This window comes from Erpetoichthys calabaricus, chromosome 16 (genome assembly GCF_900747795.2).
Source record: "Erpetoichthys calabaricus chromosome 16, fErpCal1.3, whole genome shotgun sequence".
In the NCBI taxonomy this organism is placed as follows: domain Eukaryota; kingdom Metazoa; phylum Chordata; class Cladistia; order Polypteriformes; family Polypteridae; genus Erpetoichthys; species Erpetoichthys calabaricus.
Window position 1 is genome coordinate 46364729 of NC_041409.2, and position 24040 is coordinate 46388768.

Genomic DNA, 24040 nt, shown 5'->3' on the forward strand with positions numbered 1-24040 from the left:
GTCTTTCATTTGTATTGAATGAGTATAAATTGTGAAATTGCAACCGCAAATTTAGAACATATGGAGGGTGTAGAGCAAATGCGGTCTCTCCACTCTCTCTCGCCGCTATAAATGTAACATTCTTTCTTAGCCAAATATGTGTATAAAAAATGCTGATTAGATATTAAACATAACCAGTAGTCAATTTGCATGCTGCCAATCAAATATTGAATAAGATATTGGTTCATATTTTTGTAAATCTGATTCTGAAGTAGTCAGTGCCCCACGAACCTCACTGCACATCACTGCTTCAATACTGGCAGCAGAAATCATTAACATACAGTCTTGCTGGTGCCCCTTATAGTGCCGAGGACCTTGTCTGTGCACCTGCATTACAGGCGCTCGTCAAGCGAATATTTTCACTGTGTGGCTATCTGTGCAATTGATGTCATTGCAGCATGAACAAATCCCTCGAAATGCGTGCTTGTTTAAAGCTTAACAGCAACGTGCTTGCACAGACTGGTTTCTTTGATCTTGCTGACTGTACTCATTAGGCCACTTAATCTGTTTGCTCATCCATAGTCAAGCTGTGTTTAACAGCATTATGAACTGTGAGTGTATTTTGTTGACTGAAACATAACTTGCATTGAAATATGTGTAGGCCAGCATTTATGGTCTACAGAAAAAAAAACTAAAATTGTACTAATATTAGATAAACAGGCCAGAACTAAATAAAATAAAAACTAAAATTTTAAACACAGAACTACCCTAAGTTCTTGTCTATAAGCCGCGGCTTATCTAAGGAAAAAAGTTGTGAAAATGAAAAAATAGAATATCGGCTTATACATAAATCCGGCTTATACAGTAATCCCTCCTCCATTGCGGGGGTTGCGTTCCAGAGCCACCCGCGAAATAAGAAAATCTGCGAAGTAGAAACCATATGTTTATATGGTTATTTTTATATTGTCATGCTTGGGTCACAGATTTGCACAGAAACACAGGAGGTTGTAGAGAGACAGGAACGTTATTCAAACACTGCAGACAAACATTTGTCTCTTTTTCAAAAGTTTAAACTGTGATCCATGACAAGACAGAGATGACAGTTCTGTCTCACAATTAAAAGAATGCAAACATATCTTCCTCTTCAAAGGAGTGTGTGTCAGGAGCACAGAATGTCACATAGATAGAGAAAACAATCTCTAGCAAACAAATCAATGGTGCTGTTTGGCTTTTAGGTATGCGAAGCACCGCGGCACAAAGCTGTTGAAGGCGGCAGCTCACACCCCCTCCGTCAGGAGCAGGAAGAGAGAGAGAGAGAGAGACAGAGACAGAGTTTGTTTTTCAGTCAAAAATCAATACGTGCCCTTTGAGCTTTTAAGTATGCGAAGCACTGTGCAGCATGTCATTTCAGGAATCAGCTTTACAAAAGATAGCAACGTGAAGATAATCTTTCAGCATTTTTAGACGAGCGTCCGTATCGTCTAGGTGTGCGAACAGCCCCCCTGCTCAATCCCCATATTTCAGGATCACAGATAGTCAGTGCAAGAGAGAGAGAAAAGTAAGCAATCTAGCTTCTCAGCCATCTGCCAATAGCGTCCCTTGTATGAAATCAACTGGGCAAACCAACTGAGGAAGCATGTACCAGAAATTAAAAGACCCATTGTCCGCAGAAATCCGCGATATATATTTAAATATGCTTACATATAAAATCACAATTTAAATGACCGCTACGCGCGCGTGTTGACTTGGCGACGCCCAGAGCAGAAAGAACGCGCTCCGGCCGCTCCAACCGCGCCATGCAGGGAGTGAGAGAGACGCCAATATCTCACACTCTCTCCCCCCTTAAAGAAATTAAATGGGTGCGAGTGAGACCACTGACCTCCCTCCCTTCTATTAGTTATAGGTTATAGTACGTTCGGCTTATCCATGAGTCCGGCTTATCTATGATAAGATTTTATTTTAAAAATTCGTATGATTTTTGGTCTCCGGCTTATACACGAGTCCGGCTTATAGACAAGAACCTAGGGTAAATAAAAATAAAAATTGTTGACTCCACTGAAAACTAGAACGAAATAAAAATAAAAATTAATTTTATAAAATAAAATAAAAACTAAAACTAAAATTAATATCAGAACTTAAATATCACTGGATGGAGGTCTTTGTCTTGTACTTCAATGAGGACCACTTGCAGATCAACAACAACAAGACAAAAGAACTGGTTGTGGACTTCTAGAATGTCGAAGATCCCCTAAGACGAGTCACCATCCAGGAAGAGGAAGTGGAGGTGGTGCAAAGCTATAAGTACCCGAGAGTTCATATGAACAGCAAACTAGATTTTTGTGATAACATAATGGCACTGTATAAGAAGGACCAGGGAAGACTGTACTTCCTGAGGAGACTCTGATCTTTAGATAAGTATAGGAAGCTGAGGGAAATATTTCTCCAGTCTGTTGGTGCTAGCGTGTTCTTCTATGTGGTGGTCTCTGTCTATGAAGGACCAGGGAAGACTGTACTTCCTGAGGAGACTCTGATCTTTAGATAAGTATAGGAAGTATAGGAAGCTGCTGGAAATATTTCTCCAGTCTGTTGGTGCTAGCCTGTTCTTCTATGTGGTGGTCTCCTGAGGAACAAACTTGAATTAAAGTGATGCAAAGTGCCTGAACAAACCTATCAGTAAAGCCAGCTCTATTACATAACTGACCCTTGAGACTCTGGAAGCTATTATGGAAAAGAGGATGGTGGAAAATTTGGACGTTTCAGAAATGATGCAAATTTTTAAAAAATGATTAAATATTAATTACAAACTAAAGCCACTGCAAAATGTGGATTCTCCATATTTCAAAACCAAAACCAGAAACCATAATACCTTTATACGGAAATGGTAAGGCATGACTAGTTTGAGTTAGTGGATTGATGCAATTGATAATAGTATATATAGTGAGGAACCAGATTACAAGACAGAACCCTCAGATGGATGAACCACATAGCAACTCACACCTTCTGCCTGACCCTAAACTCTAGGGGCATACACACAAAAAGAGGCTTGAAATATTAGTATGAAACTTTCCACATAAACATCGGGATTTATAAAAGGAAACTTAATGGGGAAACATGTCAGTACTTACAGTAACTCTAACCTATTTGTACGCAGCATTATGGAGAAACAGGTAAGTGATGACACCCAGCTGAATGACAACAAGCATTTAAATTAATTCCACCAAGCCGTTATTATTATGTGCTTGACATGACAAGCATATTACACCTTTTACATTCCAATAATGCGCAAGTCATCTGTGATGCCAAGATGTGACTGTCAAATGTTGTATCTCAGTGGTCTGGGGTCAACCCACAATTTATTTATTTTAAGGCAAAGTAGCTTTGGCAGCCATACGGTACTGTACATGGTGACTGGCTTATTGGTAACTGTCTGAAACCGCAGTTTTTTTATATGGTCAATACTATTCATTGCAACAGCAATCATGGTATTACATGACGCTGGCACATTACACCTTTCATGGACCTCTAAAATGCAAAGGAGAGGTGCTATAATAATGTGCATGATTCTGTGCTGTCAGTTGTAGAGCAGAGCCTGATACTCTTAAATGCAGGGTCTCGATGCATTAGGAACAAGGCTGTTCTACCAGCCAATGAACTTCTGCAGCATCATGATTGCATATGTATGAGAATGATTAGCATGCTCCATATATAAGTGTTCCAGGGCAGCATTTGAGGCACATTCATGTGTACATATTTACAAGGTGACTGTTATTTTTAAAGGGTCAATTGCATAAAAACGTGAGTACTCTATATTCTGGAGTATGAATTTTCCTGTTTTTTGGCATGTACATATTTTCAAAATATGCTTCAAAAAATTGCCCATCTCTGTTGTCTCGCTTTATACTTGACTGTCAAAAATCATGTCCTTCTTTTCCACACTAAATCTATGACCTCTGTCATGCATGCATGTCTAAGGATTACCATCCAAGCTCTTCCTAGGTATGCAGTACCATCCAGGGCTGAGAATGGGTGGTTTTGCTAACGGACTTGTCATATTCTTCCTCCTCTGCCCAAAGAAAACGCCCAGTGAGGGCAAGTGACCCCAACTCTTATGGTCCCAGAAATTTAAAAGGACGGCTGCAGGAAAGGAGGCATCTTTGACCAAGGAGACGATCCAAAGTGAGACCCTCCTTGCAAGAATGTGCATCGCCGGCAGAAGCCGCTTGCTATGTGGCAGTTGCTTTGTTGTTATTTTCACGGTATTGTGCGTTATTTTTGTTTATAAGAACAGTTACTAAATGGGGAGGACCATGTTGGCACACCAGACAGCTTTTGGCTTATTGACCCTTATTCCCTTGACCACCACTCCTCTTACAACATATTCTCTACATCATGACATGCAAATTCATCCTTTTATTCTCTCTCTCTCTCTCTCATTTTTCCTAGGGCACGAAGCGGAAGCGGAAGCAAAAGCAGAAGCGGACAATGGCCGACAGTGAGGTGAATCGCATTGCAACTGTAGTCGAGGAACTCCAGGCACTCGATGAACAGATTCAGAATCTTCTGTCCAGACGAAGATACCTCAGAGATCTGAAGGCTCGGCTGTTGGATAAACCGTCCTCGCCATCTGTTATCGGCGTAACATCAACCCCGCGTTGTGCCGCGCAAGTCACCTTCACCCCCGCGCCTCGTAGGAGCGACACCGATGATGACCTCGGTGTATTTCAGCTATGCAGGCGGGGGTTCAAGGCCAGAACACCTCCATCGGCACAGGCAAGCATCGTAACCCAGAACCGGTTTGACCCTCTAAGCGTCCCCAGTTCGCCTTCAGCTCCTGGTGATGTAATTGTGGTAGGTGATTCTATTGTTAGGAACCTCAATATCACTTGCCCTAATAGAAAATCTTTTGTTTCTTGTTTTCCCGGTGCTCGTGTCCGAGATGTGACGAGACGTGCACCGGTGATCTACAAGAACAGGGCAGTTGGAGCCATTGTTATACATGCTGGCGTAAACGACATAAGGCACCGACAGTCGGAGATCCTCAAGGCAGACTTCACTGCATTAATTAAAGACACAAAGGAGAGGACCCCATCGGCAAAGATATTCATCTCGGGTCCACTCCCTCTCGTCAGACGATCAAACGAGTATTACAGTCGTCTGCTTGGTTTAAACAACTGGCTGCAGAGCTTCTGCAAGAATCAAGACATCGGTTTCATTAACAACTGGGACCTCTTTTGGGAAAGACCGCGTTTCTTCAAGCGAGATGGCCTGCATCCGAACAGCTTCGGCGCCCGGGTCCTCTCTGAAAACATATCGAAGGTAATTCGTTTATCTTGACTATCTATCTCTGCTTTTAACCCCTTCCGAAATGCCACTCCTGTGTTTGGTCATGATAATTGTTTAAAAAAATCTTCCATAAAAGTGCGCAACATAAATACTGTAATAACCAATCTTAATGCACATAGAAAATCTAGGCAATACGGCATAAACGCCAATAATTTAATTAAAGTTACTACTTTAGATGAACAATGTATTAAAACTGTAAAAACAGATCATAGATTAAACAAAAAATACACACAGAGCGGCGCTAATAAAAATAACTTAATTCCTGTTCCCTATATCAATAACGCACATAGTATTCATCTCTGCTCCTCCGAAACATTGAATATGGCACTATTAAATATCAGAGCTTTAACTAACAAGACGTTTTTTATCAACGACATTATTAGTGATAAAAAAATAGATTTTATTGCACTAAGTGAAACGTGGCTTAGCTCAGATGGCGCAGCTGTTTTAATCGAATCTGCGCCTCCGGATTACAGTTTTACTCGTGCTGATCGCCAAGGAAAGAGAGGTGGCGGATTAGCAAACATTTACTCTAGCAGGTTAAAATGTAAAAATATCAGTTTTGGTAAGTTCAAGTCTTTTGAGTATCTCGCCATTGTTATTCAGGGAGATTCTCACGTTCTAGTATTATCCGTGTATAGACCTCCTAAATTCAACGCGTCTTTCTTTGAGGAATTCTCTGACTTGATGTCAATCTTAATTACGAACTATGACGCACTCTTAATAGTCGGCGACTTTAATTTTCATGTAGATAATCAATGTGACCAAAAAGTAAAAGAATTTATGAACCTCCTGGACTCTTTTGATTTGAGACAGCTCGTTAATCAGCCTACACATAAAGCAGGTCATACGTTAGACTTAGTAATTACTAAAGGACTAAAAGTTGATATAAAGCAGGTCATTGATACGGGTCTTTCAGACCATTTTCTTCTACTTTTTAATATAGAAATAATGATAGAAAACACTCATGAGAAGCATATTGTTAAAAAACGCTTCTTTGACTCATCAGCAACTTTAAAACTTACAAACATTCTAACCAATCAGTCCGTTTATAGTGCCAACTATAATATCGAGGAGAATGTAAATAGTAAGGTGGAAAGATTTAATACTAAAGTGAGGGCTGCTGTTGACATAGTTGCACCTGAAAAGACAGTTAAAAAATCTTCTAGCATTGTTATACCTTGGAAGACCCAAAGAGTGTCTGATTTAAAGAGAACATGCCATAGAGCTGAGCGTAAATGGAGGAAGACTAAACTAACTATTGACTATGAGATATTAAAAGTTAAAATAACAGAATACAATAACACAGTCCGTCTTGAGAGGCGCTGCTATTTCTCTAAGATTATAAATAACAATGCTAGTAATCCCAGAGTCTTATTTTCGACAATTGATCATCTGTTAAACCCAGGTAACTCAAAGGAATGCCTCCTAAGTACTTCCAGTAAAGCCTGTGAGGCTATCGCTTTATTTTTCAATCAAAAAATTAATGATATTAGAAATAACATAGTATATCTCCCCAACACTAAGGATCCTCCGAAACCCCAGTACTCCATAATAAATAAATTAGAGTCTTTCACTAGGATAGATTTACCTGATTTACATAAAATAATTTCTCAAATGAAACCCTCCACCTGTGCCCTTGACCCAATACCAACAAATTTTTTCAAAGAAGTATCGGGTGTGCTTAGTGATAATGTTCTTGACATAGTAAATTCGTCATTAGATACGGGGGTCTTCCCAGACTGTCTTAAGACTGCGGTAGTTAAACCCCTACTTAAGAAAAATAATCTCGACCCCTCTGCTCTTGAAAATTATAGACCCATCTCTAACGCGCTCCGGCCGCTCCAACCGCGCCATGCAGGGAGTGAGAGAGACGCCAATATCTCACACTCTCTCCCCCCTTAAAGAAATTAAATGGGTGCGAGTGAGACCACTGACCTCCCTCCCTTCTATTAGTTATAGGTTATAGTACGTTCGGCTTATCCATGAGTCCGGCTTATCTATGATAAGATTTTATTTTAAAAATTCGTATGATTTTTGGTCTCCGGCTTATACACGAGTCCGGCTTATAGACAAGAACCTAGGGTAAATAAAAATAAAAATTGTTGACTCCACTGAAAACTAGAACGAAATAAAAATAAAAATTAATTTTATAAAATAAAATAAAAACTAAAACTAAAATTAATATCAGAACTTAAATATCACTGGATGGAGGTCTTTGTCTTGTACTTCAATGAGGACCACTTGCAGATCAACAACAACAAGACAAAAGAACTGGTTGTGGACTTCTAGAATGTCGAAGATCCCCTAAGACGAGTCACCATCCAGGAAGAGGAAGTGGAGGTGGTGCAAAGCTATAAGTACCCGAGAGTTCATATGAACAGCAAACTAGATTTTTGTGATAACATAATGGCACTGTATAAGAAGGACCAGGGAAGACTGTACTTCCTGAGGAGACTCTGATCTTTAGATAAGTATAGGAAGCTGAGGGAAATATTTCTCCAGTCTGTTGGTGCTAGCGTGTTCTTCTATGTGGTGGTCTCTGTCTATGAAGGACCAGGGAAGACTGTACTTCCTGAGGAGACTCTGATCTTTAGATAAGTATAGGAAGTATAGGAAGCTGCTGGAAATATTTCTCCAGTCTGTTGGTGCTAGCCTGTTCTTCTATGTGGTGGTCTCCTGAGGAACAAACTTGAATTAAAGTGATGCAAAGTGCCTGAACAAACCTATCAGTAAAGCCAGCTCTATTACATAACTGACCCTTGAGACTCTGGAAGCTATTATGGAAAAGAGGATGGTGGAAAATTTGGACGTTTCAGAAATGATGCAAATTTTTAAAAAATGATTAAATATTAATTACAAACTAAAGCCACTGCAAAATGTGGATTCTCCATATTTCAAAACCAAAACCAGAAACCATAATACCTTTATACGGAAATGGTAAGGCATGACTAGTTTGAGTTAGTGGATTGATGCAATTGATAATAGTATATATAGTGAGGAACCAGATTACAAGACAGAACCCTCAGATGGATGAACCACATAGCAACTCACACCTTCTGCCTGACCCTAAACTCTAGGGGCATACACACAAAAAGAGGCTTGAAATATTAGTATGAAACTTTCCACATAAACATCGGGATTTATAAAAGGAAACTTAATGGGGAAACATGTCAGTACTTACAGTAACTCTAACCTATTTGTACGCAGCATTATGGAGAAACAGGTAAGTGATGACACCCAGCTGAATGACAACAAGCATTTAAATTAATTCCACCAAGCCGTTATTATTATGTGCTTGACATGACAAGCATATTACACCTTTTACATTCCAATAATGCGCAAGTCATCTGTGATGCCAAGATGTGACTGTCAAATGTTGTATCTCAGTGGTCTGGGGTCAACCCACAATTTATTTATTTTAAGGCAAAGTAGCTTTGGCAGCCATACGGTACTGTACATGGTGACTGGCTTATTGGTAACTGTCTGAAACCGCAGTTTTTTTATATGGTCAATACTATTCATTGCAACAGCAATCATGGTATTACATGACGCTGGCACATTACACCTTTCATGGACCTCTAAAATGCAAAGGAGAGGTGCTATAATAATGTGCATGATTCTGTGCTGTCAGTTGTAGAGCAGAGCCTGATACTCTTAAATGCAGGGTCTCGATGCATTAGGAACAAGGCTGTTCTACCAGCCAATGAACTTCTGCAGCATCATGATTGCATATGTATGAGAATGATTAGCATGCTCCATATATAAGTGTTCCAGGGCAGCATTTGAGGCACATTCATGTGTACATATTTACAAGGTGACTGTTATTTTTAAAGGGTCAATTGCATAAAAACGTGAGTACTCTATATTCTGGAGTATGAATTTTCCTGTTTTTTGGCATGTACATATTTTCAAAATATGCTTCAAAAAATTGCCCATCTCTGTTGTCTCGCTTTATACTTGACTGTCAAAAATCATGTCCTTCTTTTCCACACTAAATCTATGACCTCTGTCATGCATGCATGTCTAAGGATTACCATCCAAGCTCTTCCTAGGTATGCAGTACCATCCAGGGCTGAGAATGGGTGGTTTTGCTAACGGACTTGTCATATTCTTCCTCCTCTGCCCAAAGAAAACGCCCAGTGAGGGCAAGTGACCCCAACTCTTATGGTCCCAGAAATTTAAAAGGACGGCTGCAGGAAAGGAGGCATCTTTGACCAAGGAGACGATCCAAAGTGAGACCCTCCTTGCAAGAATGTGCATCGCCGGCAGAAGCCGCTTGCTATGTGGCAGTTGCTTTGTTGTTATTTTCACGGTATTGTGCGTTATTTTTGTTTATAAGAACAGTTACTAAATGGGGAGGACCATGTTGGCACACCAGACAGCTTTTGGCTTATTGACCCTTATTCCCTTGACCACCACTCCTCTTACAACATATTCTCTACATCATGACATGCAAATTCATCCTTTTATTCTCTCTCTCTCTCTCTCATTTTTCCTAGGGCACGAAGCGGAAGCGGAAGCAAAAGCAGAAGCGGACAATGGCCGACAGTGAGGTGAATCGCATTGCAACTGTAGTCGAGGAACTCCAGGCACTCGATGAACAGATTCAGAATCTTCTGTCCAGACGAAGATACCTCAGAGATCTGAAGGCTCGGCTGTTGGATAAACCGTCCTCGCCATCTGTTATCGGCGTAACATCAACCCCGCGTTGTGCCGCGCAAGTCACCTTCACCCCCGCGCCTCGTAGGAGCGACACCGATGATGACCTCGGTGTATTTCAGCTATGCAGGCGGGGGTTCAAGGCCAGAACACCTCCATCGGCACAGGCAAGCATCGTAACCCAGAACCGGTTTGACCCTCTAAGCGTCCCCAGTTCGCCTTCAGCTCCTGGTGATGTAATTGTGGTAGGTGATTCTATTGTTAGGAACCTCAATATCACTTGCCCTAATAGAAAATCTTTTGTTTCTTGTTTTCCCGGTGCTCGTGTCCGAGATGTGACGAGACGTGCACCGGTGATCTACAAGAACAGGGCAGTTGGAGCCATTGTTATACATGCTGGCGTAAACGACACAAGGCACCGACAGTCGGAGATCCTCAAGGCAGACTTCACTGCATTAATTAAAGACACAAAGGAGAGGACCCCATCGGCAAAGATATTCATCTCGGGTCCACTCCCTCTCGTCAGACGATCAAACGAGTATTACAGTCGTCTGCTTGGTTTAAACAACTGGCTGCAGAGCTTCTGCAAGAATCAAGACATCGGTTTCATTAACAACTGGGACCTCTTTTGGGAAAGACCGCGTTTCTTCAAGCGAGATGGCCTGCATCCGAACAGCTTCGGCGCCCGGGTCCTCTCTGAAAACATATCGAAGGTAATTCGTTTATCTTGACTATCTATCTCTGCTTTTAACCCCTTCCGAAATGCCACTCCTGTGTTTGGTCATGATAATTGTTTAAAAAAATCTTCCATAAAAGTGCGCAACATAAATACTGTAATAACCAATCTTAATGCACATAGAAAATCTAGGCAATACGGCATAAACGCCAATAATTTAATTAAAGTTACTACTTTAGATGAACAATGTATTAAAACTGTAAAAACAGATCATAGATTAAACAAAAAATACACACAGAGCGGCGCTAATAAAAATAACTTAATTCCTGTTCCCTATATCAATAACGCACATAGTATTCATCTCTGCTCCTCCGAAACATTGAATATGGCACTATTAAATATCAGAGCTTTAACTAACAAGACGTTTTTTATCAACGACATTATTAGTGATAAAAAAATAGATTTTATTGCACTAAGTGAAACGTGGCTTAGCTCAGATGGCGCAGCTGTTTTAATCGAATCTGCGCCTCCGGATTACAGTTTTACTCGTGCTGATCGCCAAGGAAAGAGAGGTGGCGGATTAGCAAACATTTACTCTAGCAGGTTAAAATGTAAAAATATCAGTTTTGGTAAGTTCAAGTCTTTTGAGTATCTCGCCATTGTTATTCAGGGAGATTCTCACGTTCTAGTATTATCCGTGTATAGACCTCCTAAATTCAACGCGTCTTTCTTTGAGGAATTCTCTGACTTGATGTCAATCTTAATTACGAACTATGACGCACTCTTAATAGTCGGCGACTTTAATTTTCATGTAGATAATCAATGTGACCAAAAAGTAAAAGAATTTATGAACCTCCTGGACTCTTTTGATTTGAGACAGCTCGTTAATCAGCCTACACATAAAGCAGGTCATACGTTAGACTTAGTAATTACTAAAGGACTAAAAGTTGATATAAAGCAGGTCATTGATACGGGTCTTTCAGACCATTTTCTTCTACTTTTTAATATAGAAATAATGATAGAAAACACTCATGAGAAGCATATTGTTAAAAAACGCTTCTTTGACTCATCAGCAACTTTAAAACTTACAAACATTCTAACCAATCAGTCCGTTTATAGTGCCAACTATAATATCGAGGAGAATGTAAATAGTAAGGTGGAAAGATTTAATACTAAAGTGAGGGCTGCTGTTGACATAGTTGCACCTGAAAAGACAGTTAAAAAATCTTCTAGCATTGTTATACCTTGGAAGACCCAAAGAGTGTCTGATTTAAAGAGAACATGCCATAGAGCTGAGCGTAAATGGAGGAAGACTAAACTAACTATTGACTATGAGATATTAAAAGTTAAAATAACAGAATACAATAACACAGTCCGTCTTGAGAGGCGCTGCTATTTCTCTAAGATTATAAATAACAATGCTAGTAATCCCAGAGTCTTATTTTCGACAATTGATCATCTGTTAAACCCAGGTAACTCAAAGGAATGCCTCCTAAGTACTTCCAGTAAAGCCTGTGAGGCTATCGCTTTATTTTTCAATCAAAAAATTAATGATATTAGAAATAACATAGTATATCTCCCCAACACTAAGGATCCTCCGAAACCCCAGTACTCCATAATAAATAAATTAGAGTCTTTCACTAGGATAGATTTACCTGATTTACATAAAATAATTTCTCAAATGAAACCCTCCACCTGTGCCCTTGACCCAATACCAACAAATTTTTTCAAAGAAGTATCGGGTGTGCTTAGTGATAATGTTCTTGACATAGTAAATTCGTCATTAGATACGGGGGTCTTCCCAGACTGTCTTAAGACTGCGGTAGTTAAACCCCTACTTAAGAAAAATAATCTCGACCCCTCTGCTCTTGAAAATTATAGACCCATCTCTAACGCGCTCCGGCCGCTCCAACCGCGCCATGCAGGGAGTGAGAGAGACGCCAATATCTCACACTCTCTCCCCCCTTAAAGAAATTAAATGGGTGCGAGTGAGACCACTGACCTCCCTCCCTTCTATTAGTTATAGGTTATAGTACGTTCGGCTTATCCATGAGTCCGGCTTATCTATGATAAGATTTTATTTTAAAAATTCGTATGATTTTTGGTCTCCGGCTTATACACGAGTCCGGCTTATAGACAAGAACCTAGGGTAAATAAAAATAAAAATTGTTGACTCCACTGAAAACTAGAACGAAATAAAAATAAAAATTAATTTTATAAAATAAAATAAAAACTAAAACTAAAATTAATATCAGAACTTAAATATCACTGGATGGAGGTCTTTGTCTTGTACTTCAATGAGGACCACTTGCAGATCAACAACAACAAGACAAAAGAACTGGTTGTGGACTTCTAGAATGTCGAAGATCCCCTAAGACGAGTCACCATCCAGGAAGAGGAAGTGGAGGTGGTGCAAAGCTATAAGTACCCGAGAGTTCATATGAACAGCAAACTAGATTTTTGTGATAACATAATGGCACTGTATAAGAAGGACCAGGGAAGACTGTACTTCCTGAGGAGACTCTGATCTTTAGATAAGTATAGGAAGCTGAGGGAAATATTTCTCCAGTCTGTTGGTGCTAGCGTGTTCTTCTATGTGGTGGTCTCTGTCTATGAAGGACCAGGGAAGACTGTACTTCCTGAGGAGACTCTGATCTTTAGATAAGTATAGGAAGTATAGGAAGCTGCTGGAAATATTTCTCCAGTCTGTTGGTGCTAGCCTGTTCTTCTATGTGGTGGTCTCCTGAGGAACAAACTTGAATTAAAGTGATGCAAAGTGCCTGAACAAACCTATCAGTAAAGCCAGCTCTATTACATAACTGACCCTTGAGACTCTGGAAGCTATTATGGAAAAGAGGATGGTGGAAAATTTGGACGTTTCAGAAATGATGCAAATTTTTAAAAAATGATTAAATATTAATTACAAACTAAAGCCACTGCAAAATGTGGATTCTCCATATTTCAAAACCAAAACCAGAAACCATAATACCTTTATACGGAAATGGTAAGGCATGACTAGTTTGAGTTAGTGGATTGATGCAATTGATAATAGTATATATAGTGAGGAACCAGATTACAAGACAGAACCCTCAGATGGATGAACCACATAGCAACTCACACCTTCTGCCTGACCCTAAACTCTAGGGGCATACACACAAAAAGAGGCTTGAAATATTAGTATGAAACTTTCCACATAAACATCGGGATTTATAAAAGGAAACTTAATGGGGAAACATGTCAGTACTTACAGTAACTCTAACCTATTTGTACGCAGCATTATGGAGAAACAGGTAAGTGATGACACCCAGCTGAATGACAACAAGCATTTAAATTAATTCCACCAAGCCGTTATTATTATGTGCTTGACATGACAAGCATATTACACCTTTTACATTCCAATAATGCGCAAGTCATCTGTGATGCCAAGATGTGACTGTCAAATGTTGTATCTCAGTGGTCTGGGGTCAACCCACAATTTATTTATTTTAAGGCAAAGTAGCTTTGGCAGCCATACGGTACTGTACATGGTGACTGGCTTATTGGTAACTGTCTGAAACCGCAGTTTTTTTATATGGTCAATACTATTCATTGCAACAGCAATCATGGTATTACATGACGCTGGCACATTACACCTTTCATGGACCTCTAAAATGCAAAGGAGAGGTGCTATAATAATGTGCATGATTCTGTGCTGTCAGTTGTAGAGCAGAGCCTGATACTCTTAAATGCAGGGTCTCGATGCATTAGGAACAAGGCTGTTCTACCAGCCAATGAACTTCTGCAGCATCATGATTGCATATGTATGAGAATGATTAGCATGCTCCATATATAAGTGTTCCAGGGCAGCATTTGAGGCACATTCATGTGTACATATTTACAAGGTGACTGTTATTTTTAAAGGGTCAATTGCATAAAAACGTGAGTACTCTATATTCTGGAGTATGAATTTTCCTGTTTTTTGGCATGTACATATTTTCAAAATATGCTTCAAAAAATTGCCCATCTCTGTTGTCTCGCTTTATACTTGACTGTCAAAAATCATGTCCTTCTTTTCCACACTAAATCTATGACCTCTGTCATGCATGCATGTCTAAGGATTACCATCCAAGCTCTTCCTAGGTATGCAGTACCATCCAGGGCTGAGAATGGGTGGTTTTGCTAACGGACTTGTCATATTCTTCCTCCTCTGCCCAAAGAAAACGCCCAGTGAGGGCAAGTGACCCCAACTCTTATGGTCCCAGAAATTTAAAAGGACGGCTGCAGGAAAGGAGGCATCTTTGACCAAGGAGACGATCCAAAGTGAGACCCTCCTTGCAAGAATGTGCATCGCCGGCAGAAGCCGCTTGCTATGTGGCAGTTGCTTTGTTGTTATTTTCACGGTATTGTGCGTTATTTTTGTTTATAAGAACAGTTACTAAATGGGGAGGACCATGTTGGCACACCAGACAGCTTTTGGCTTATTGACCCTTATTCCCTTGACCACCACTCCTCTTACAACATATTCTCTACATCATGACATGCAAATTCATCCTTTTATTCTCTCTCTCTCTCTCTCATTTTTCCTAGGGCACGAAGCGGAAGCGGAAGCAAAAGCAGAAGCGGACAATGGCCGACAGTGAGGTGAATCGCATTGCAACTGTAGTCGAGGAACTCCAGGCACTCGATGAACAGATTCAGAATCTTCTGTCCAGACGAAGATACCTCAGAGATCTGAAGGCTCGGCTGTTGGATAAACCGTCCTCGCCATCTGTTATCGGCGTAACATCAACCCCGCGTTGTGCCGCGCAAGTCACCTTCACCCCCGCGCCTCGTAGGAGCGACACCGATGATGACCTCGGTGTATTTCAGCTATGCAGGCGGGGGTTCAAGGCCAGAACACCTCCATCGGCACAGGCAAGCATCGTAACCCAGAACCGGTTTGACCCTCTAAGCGTCCCCAGTTCGCCTTCAGCTCCTGGTGATGTAATTGTGGTAGGTGATTCTATTGTTAGGAACCTCAATATCACTTGCCCTAATAGAAAATCTTTTGTTTCTTGTTTTCCCGGTGCTCGTGTCCGAGATGTGACGAGACGTGCACCGGTGATCTACAAGAACAGGGCAGTTGGAGCCATTGTTATACATGCTGGCGTAAACGACACAAGGCACCGACAGTCGGAGATCCTCAAGGCAGACTTCACTGCATTAATTAAAGACACAAAGGAGAGGACCCCATCGGCAAAGATATTCATCTCGGGTCCACTCCCTCTCGTCAGACGATCAAACGAGTATTACAGTCGTCTGCTTGGTTTAAACAACTGGCTGCAGAGCTTCTGCAAGAATCAAGACATCGGTTTCATTAACAACTGGGACCTCTTTTGGGAAAGACCGCGTTTCTTCAAGCGAGATGGCCTGCATCCGAACAGCTTCGGCGCCCGGGTCCTCTCTGAAAACATATCGAAGGTAATTCGTTTATCTTGACTATCTATCTCTGCTTTTAACCCCTTCCGAAATGCCACTCCTGTGTTTGGTCATGATAATTGTTTAAAAAAATCTTCCATAAAAGTGCGCAACATAAATACTGTAATAACCAATCTTAATGCACATAGAAAATCTAGGCAATACGGCATAAACGCCAATAATTTAATTAAAGTTACTACTTTAGATGAACAATGTATTAAAACTGTAAAAACAGATCATAGATTAAACAAAAAATACACACAGAGCGGCGCTAATAAAAATAACTTAATTCCTGTTCCCTATATCAATAACGCACATAGTATTCATCTCTGCTCCTCCGAAACATTGAATATGGCACTATTAAATATCAGAGCTTTAACTAACAAGACGTTTTTTATCAACGACATTATTAGTGATAAAAAAATAGATTTTATTGCACTAAGTGAAACGTGGCTTAGCTCAGATGGCGCAGCTGTTTTAATCGAATCTGCGCCTCCGGATTACAGTTTTACTCGTGCTGATCGCCAAGGAAAGAGAGGTGGCGGATTAGCAAACATTTACTCTAGCAGGTTAAAATGTAAAAATATCAGTTTTGGTAAGTTCAAGTCTTTTGAGTATCTCGCCATTGTTATTCAGGGAGATTCTCACGTTCTAGTATTATCCGTGTATAGACCTCCTAAATTCAACGCGTCTTTCTTTGAGGAATTCTCTGACTTGATGTCAATCTTAATTACGAACTATGACGCACTCTTAATAGTCGGCGACTTTAATTTTCATGTAGATAATCAATGTGACCAAAAAGTAAAAGAATTTATGAACCTCCTGGACTCTTTTGATTTGAGACAGCTCGTTAATCAGCCTACACATAAAGCAGGTCATACGTTAGACTTAGTAATTACTAAAGGACTAAAAGTTGATATAAAGCAGGTCATTGATACGGGTCTTTCAGACCATTTTCTTCTACTTTTTAATATAGAAATAATGATAGAAAACACTCATGAGAAGCATATTGTTAAAAAACGCTTCTTTGACTCATCAGCAACTTTAAAACTTACAAACATTCTAACCAATCAGTCCGTTTATAGTGCCAACTATAATATCGAGGAGAATGTAAATAGTAAGGTGGAAAGATTTAATACTAAAGTGAGGGCTGCTGTTGACATAGTTGCACCTGAAAAGACAGTTAAAAAATCTTCTAGCATTGTTATACCTTGGAAGACCCAAAGAGTGTCTGATTTAAAGAGAACATGCCGTAGAGCTGAGCGTAAATGGAGGAAGACTAAACTAACTATTGACTATGAGATATTAAAAGTTAAAATAACAGAATACAATAACACAGTCCGTCTTGAGAGGCACTGCTATTTCTCTAAGATTATAAATAACAATGCTAGTAATCCCAGAGTCTTATTTTCGACAATTGATCATCTGTTAAACCCAGGTAACTCAAAGGAATGCCTCCTAAGTACTTCCAGTAAAGCCTGTGAGGCTATCGCTTTATTTTTCAATCAAAAAATTAATGATATTAGAAATAACATAGTATATCTCCCCAACACTAAGGATCCTCCGAAACCCCAGTACTCCATAATAAATAAATTAGAGTCTTTCACTAGGATAGATTTACCTGATTTACATAAAATAATTTCTCAAATGAAACCCTCCACCTGTGCCCTTGACCCAATACCAACAAATTTTTTCAAAGAAGTATCGGGTGTGCTTAGTGATAATGTTCTTGACATAGTAAATTCGTCATTAGATACGGGGGTCTTCCCAGACTGTCTTAAGACTGCGGTAGTTAAACCCCTACTTAAGAAAAATAATCTCGACCCCTCTGCTCTTGAAAATTATAGACCCATCTCTAACCTGCCTTTCTTAAGTAAAATTCTAGAGAAGGCAGTCATTATGCAGTTAAATGAGCACCTCAATAAACATGCTATTCTTGATAAATTTCAGTCAGGTTTTAGAACAAATCACAGCACAGAAACTGCACTCGTTAAAGTAGTAAATGACTTGCGGGTAAATGCAGACAGAGGCCATTTATCTGTTCTCATCCTCTTAGATCTGAGTGCCGCATTTGACACCATTGATCATAATATTCTTAAGAATCGTCTTAGTCAATGGGTGGGCCTCTCTGGCAGTGTCTTAAATTGGTTTGAATCCTACCTGGCAGGGAGAAAATTCTTTGTTAGTTGTGGTAATTATAACTCAAAGACACATGATATTCTATATGGTGTTCCACAAGGCTCTATCCTGGGTCCGCTGCTCTTCTCAATCTACATGCTTCCATTAGGTCAGATTATCTCGGGACATAACGTGAGCTACCACAGCTATGCTGATGACACACAGCTGTATTTATCAATAGCACCTGATGACCCCAAATCTCTTGATTCGCTAACACAATGTCTAACCTGTATCTCAGAATGGATGAATAGTAACTTTCTCAAATTAAATAAAGAAAAAACCAAAATCTTAGTGATTGGCAATAATGGATACAATGAGGCTATTAGAAATAAACTGGATGCATTAGGATTAAAAGTCAAATCGGAGGTAAAAAGCTTAGGGGTAACCGTTGATTGTAATCTGAATTTTAAATCGCATATTAATGAGATCACTAGGACAGCATTTTTTCACCTAAGGAACATAGCAAAAGTTAGACCTCTTATATCATCGAAAGATGCAGAGAAATTAGTTCATGCGTTTGTCTTTAGTCGGCTAGATTACTGTAACGCACTCCTCTCAGGACTACCCAAAAAAGACATCAATCGTTTGCAATTAGTGCAGAATGCAGCTACTAGAATCCTTACCAGGAAAAGAAAATCCGAACACATTTCTCCAGTTTTGATGTCACTACACTGGTTACCTGTGTCATTCAGAATTGACTTTAAAATTCTGCTTATGGTTTATAAAGCTTTAAATAATCTCGCCCCGTCTTATATATCGGAATGTCTGACACCTTATATTCCAAATCGCAACCTCAGATCCTCAACTGAGTGTCTCCTTAGAATTCCAAGAGCAAAACTTAAAAGAAGTGGTGAGGCGGCCTTCTGCTGTTATGCACCTAAAATCTGGAATAGCCTGCCAGTAGGAATTCGCCAGGCTAATACAGTGGAGCACTTTAAAAAACTACTGAAAACACATTACTTTAACATGGCCTTCTCATAACTTCACTGTAATTTAATCCTGACACTCTGTATATCCAATTCATTATAATAACTATTCATTCAAAATTTGTACTAACCCCTACTCTCTCTTCTGTTTCCTTTTCCGGTGTCCTATTGGTGGTGGCTTGTGCCACCACCATCTACCCAAAGCACCATGATGTTCCAACAATGATGGATGGATTAAAAACCAGAAGTCTGTATAACCATCAGCATCAAGTGACTCCGTGAGAACCCTAACTACAAAGAGGACTATTTCATTTATGTTAGGTAGAATGCCCAAAGGGGACTGGGCGGTCTCGTGGCCTGGAACCCCTACAGATTTTATTTTTTTCTCCAGCCTTCTGGAGTTTTTTTTTTGTTTTTTCTGTCCACCCTGGCCATCGGACCTTACTCCTTTTTATGTTAACTAAGGTTGTCTTATTTTAATTTCTTATTTGTCTTTTATTCTTCTTTTCTTCATTATGTAAAGCACTTTGAGCTACTTTTTGTATGAAAATGTGCTATATAAATAAATGTTGTTGTTGTTGTTGTTGAATACTAGTCCTTCTTCAGTAAAGAGATTAACATGTTTCCACCTAACCAACATCAGTAGTTTTTTTTATAAAAAGTGACTACATAATCATGGATACTTGTATTACCCTTTTTAAAATCAAGTAAATGATTAACGGCCACCTCAGAGCAAACAGAGATGTCAAATATATTACTAAATTCTCTAACAAAGTACTTTAAGCAGAAATAACAAAAATGACTTGAATCATGTGTGGTGGACACCTATTAAAGGGGCTTATCATCCAGGGATATAATAAAATGCTATTTATGCTCTTTCATTAGGACATGTATGTGCATGTTGGTTGAAAATGAGCTGAGACTCTTGCAAAAACCCTTTACATTTCTTTACATCGCCAGAAAAACGCAATGAGGGGGTGAAATTTACAACTAGTATGAAACGCTGATTCTCTTAAAGCATCACTTTATTACTACTGTTTATTAAATTCAGTGACTTTTTGCTGGAAAGAGAGCAATACATCACCCTGAAAAATCTCATATTATTTGTGTCATATTATTCACATGTGAAGTCATCTAATCATATGCTCACAAGCTACAAAACACATATGTTTTTGCTAAAACATTGTTAAATAAATACCACTGGAAAAAGAAAGCAATCCACCAATAGGAAGTCCATTCACACAGGATCACACTTTTGAATTAAAAAGAGGACTCTTGAACAGTGAAAGAAGGGAATACACAGTTATTCAGATCAAAAGCTTTTGATACCGGTTGCTGTTGTTCAGCTTTTGTAACCATAGGCTCTCATTCTGTCAGAAACATTGTTGTCTCAGTTCTCCATGAAAACATGAGTTTAAATTTTTTTCTTGGCCTTCACTACAAACCATATCGGGTAGGTAACATTACAAAAAATATTATTTTTTGGTGTGTTCTTTAACTTCTTACAGTCTATACAGTAATAATGCTGGGCTAATACAATAAGGTAGCAAAGCTTTGCTATGGAACAAAACTTAAGTTACTCTTACCATATACCTGAAGTGTGACACAGTAAGTAGGAAGCTGGTTTCTTGAAGTTGTAATCACCTGCTTGTATTCTCCACTGTCCTCTAGCCTTAGTTTGTGGATTGTTAAAGACCAGTCATTACTATTTAACTGTACTCTCTCTCTCCAATCAGGAGCTGGAGCCTTCTGGGTAGACATCACAATTGTGTTTCCATCTCTTTTCCAAGTCACACTTTCAATATCTGTGATATTAGTTGTACTTGAAGACAAGGTGATGGGCTTTCCTTCAGTCCCAAGTAAAATATTAGAGGATTTTGCGACAGACAGGTGAAAAACTGAAAGACAGCCAAAAAAAAAAAAAATGTTGTTTACAGAATTTAGTAAATTATTCAATGGTTAAGTCTTTTTGTAAATAAGGTTTTGAAGAAAATAAAGAGTAAACATTATAAGAAACAATGTAAAACTAAGGAAAAAAACAGTAAACATATGAAGGAAGACAAATATCAGTTGATAAATTGATAAACATGTCTATAAAAACGTGTGTGTGGGAGGCAGCCGATGAGATAAAATAAGTATAATGGTACATCAGACCTGGGGGTGGCACTGTCCATTAACACTTTCTCTGTTTCAGAACCACAGAGGGGAAATCCCACCTGACTGTCCTGACCTCACTTTCAGTTCCAGCCCTCCTAACCTCACTTCTGGTTCCATACTCCAGAGACATACCCCTTCCTGTCAACCCACTATAAAACTACCATCTTGATCACTATACCTCATTTTAGTTTTTGAAGTCAGTCTGTAATGACTGCTTTACTAGGTTATTTTTTTATTTTTTTCAAGTCTACTGGCTGGATACCCCAAACCTTCATATTTCTCTTTGTGATTGTTTCCACAATGCACACACCTAAATTGATAGGTATGAAGATCCTATTGCAGCTCATCAAAACAGGCTTTTGTTGTGAATTCTAATCCATAAGGTATAGGCAGGAGTCATGGTCAATATATTGGGCATGACTAAGTGACTGTTTAGCGATTTCTTTATTTTTACTCATAAATTACCAACCTAAACCAATTTACAGTAAATTCAAACTACCTGTGCACAAATACAATTTGACCATGTCTATGCAGGAAATATGACAAATCAAAAATAATTCTGAAATAACAATGTGTGCCCTTTGAAAATTGCATAAATATACTGCTGAAAGTCCAAATAAAAGCAGAATTTACCTGCCTCCACAGTAAGAACATCAGCCTCGTGCAAAATGTTTTAGTGACGGTTATATTGAATTGTACTTGAAGTGGCAAGTGTTCAGTAACCTAGGTGCTAAACAAGCTATGTGAATGGTGTTGGGAACAAGCCACAATGAATATGAGCTCAAAGAAGCAATACATCTTCTACAAAGAACAAGCAATCTTCTACAACTCTGCGCTGGCCAGTGAGATTTTCTACGCTGTGGTGTGCTGGGCTGGTAACATCACATCAAGAGAGGCCCACCAGATCAACAAGCTAATTAAAAGAGCAGGCTCAGTTATAGGACACACTCTGGACCTCCCGGAGGTCGTAGCAAAGGAGAGAATTAAAACAAAACTGAGTGCCGTTATGAACAATGCTACACATCCTCTCTCTGGCAGACTAACACAGAGGACTTTCAGCCAACGAATTATTCAACAGAAGTCTGTCAAGAAGCGAGACTGGGGCTCCTTTATACCAACAGCAATACATCTGTGCAATGCCTCACTGGGACTGGGGCTGCCAGGTCAAACGTTTTCTTTATTTTTAAATTTTATTCCTTTTTAGTCATTCTGGTGTGTGTTCACACTATATTGTGGTTGAATATGTATATTTGTCTTTTAATGTATGTATTTATCCATTTAAAGAGCTTCTGTAAAAAGGGAAATTTTCCTCTGGGGACAAATAAAGTTCTGTTTATAAAGTTCTGTCTATCTAACACTGAACTGTGAATTCTGCTTCTCAATCAAGCTTTAGTGAACTGTGAACGGTTAAACAAGTAAGTGTTGAAACAAGAAGCAACTGTACTTTGTGTTAACATTTTGTATGAACATTGTATCATTTTTTGCTGTAAGCTTTGCATCTCTAAATGGATAACAGAGCAGACTGCTATTAATTGATTTACCCTTTGAATTTTTATTGATTTGAACTTTGTACCTTTTACATGAATATTTAGGAAACTCAAAAAACAAACTGGTTGATATATCAGTTGTTTCTTTATGGAATGCTCATAAACAACTTTATTTCTTTGATAGGGCTAAACAAAGATTTACTATTACCAATCATTTCTGTATACATTTTAACCCCACAAAGGGAAAAGCCTTTAGGTTTGGAATGCATGCTACACAGAGAACAGAAGATCTTCACTACCAACTTGACAAGATGTCTACACCTCCCAATGAAATTTGCAAGAGAAAAGACCTCCACAGACTGAAGAAACACTTAAGCAGCTATGTACCAAGGCTTGAAGGAACTCATCTTCTATATTCTATATTCTGCATTCTTATCTTTAAGTAACACCCCTTTATAATCCATTTCCTACTTTTTGCTAATACTGGTTTCACTGTGTTTTATTGATTTTGCTTTGTTGCAATGTTGAGCACATATTGTTTGGTTAGGCCAAGGTATATTGTTAAGAGCACCTAGCGTGGAGTGATTGCCATATCCCCACAGGGTTTAGCAGCTTCTATTGTAAGTTGTGTTGTGAGTGGGCACCTGCTTTGGTAAGTGGCACAGGTGTTGAGTGACACTCGGGTCTAAACACAACCATTTGGACAGCTTATGCCAAGTTAGTAAGTGTCTTTTCTTAAGATGGTATATATAGGGCACTATAAAGTAACTTTATTAAAGTCTCATTCTGTTTAAGTCAGCTGTTTACAAGTGGGTAATATTTTACACAGGGGGAACGTAACTTTTAAAACTAGCTTAGTTATATTACTCATTACTTACAATAAAGACACCAGTGCATTACTTTATGTTAACTTTTCTTCTTTTGTATGAAAAAAGCACATTTGACTGGCCAGAATTTGTTATTAAATCCTAAGCCCATATATTAAAGTGACCAGAAATGCAGGCAAACTTGATAGTTTTCTTGTATTTTATAAATGTATTAAGTCCTCCATGTGCTGTGAAGTAAATAACATCCATCCTGTTTTACATTCCTGATCTGCGACACTGATAATTCTCGGTATGAACAATGGCTGCTGTGTCACCCGAACACTGCTTCACCATGTCTATAGAAAACAACTGGATGAAAATTAAACTGAC

At 39.2% G+C, this 24040-nt stretch overlaps 1 protein-coding gene across 2 annotated transcripts in view; it reads right to left on the reverse strand.

The window, feature by feature from the left end:
• Positions 1-24040, reverse strand: part of LOC114666741 (SLAM family member 5-like) — an 83423-nt gene that overhangs the window by 34760 nt on the left and 24623 nt on the right. For both annotated transcript variants that reach the window (XM_051919923.1, XM_028821720.2), the window contains exon 2: positions 20787-21098. In XM_051919923.1, coding sequence (XP_051775883.1) covers positions 20787-21098 — 312 coding nt within the window. The remainder of the gene's footprint in view (positions 1-20786; positions 21099-24040) is intronic.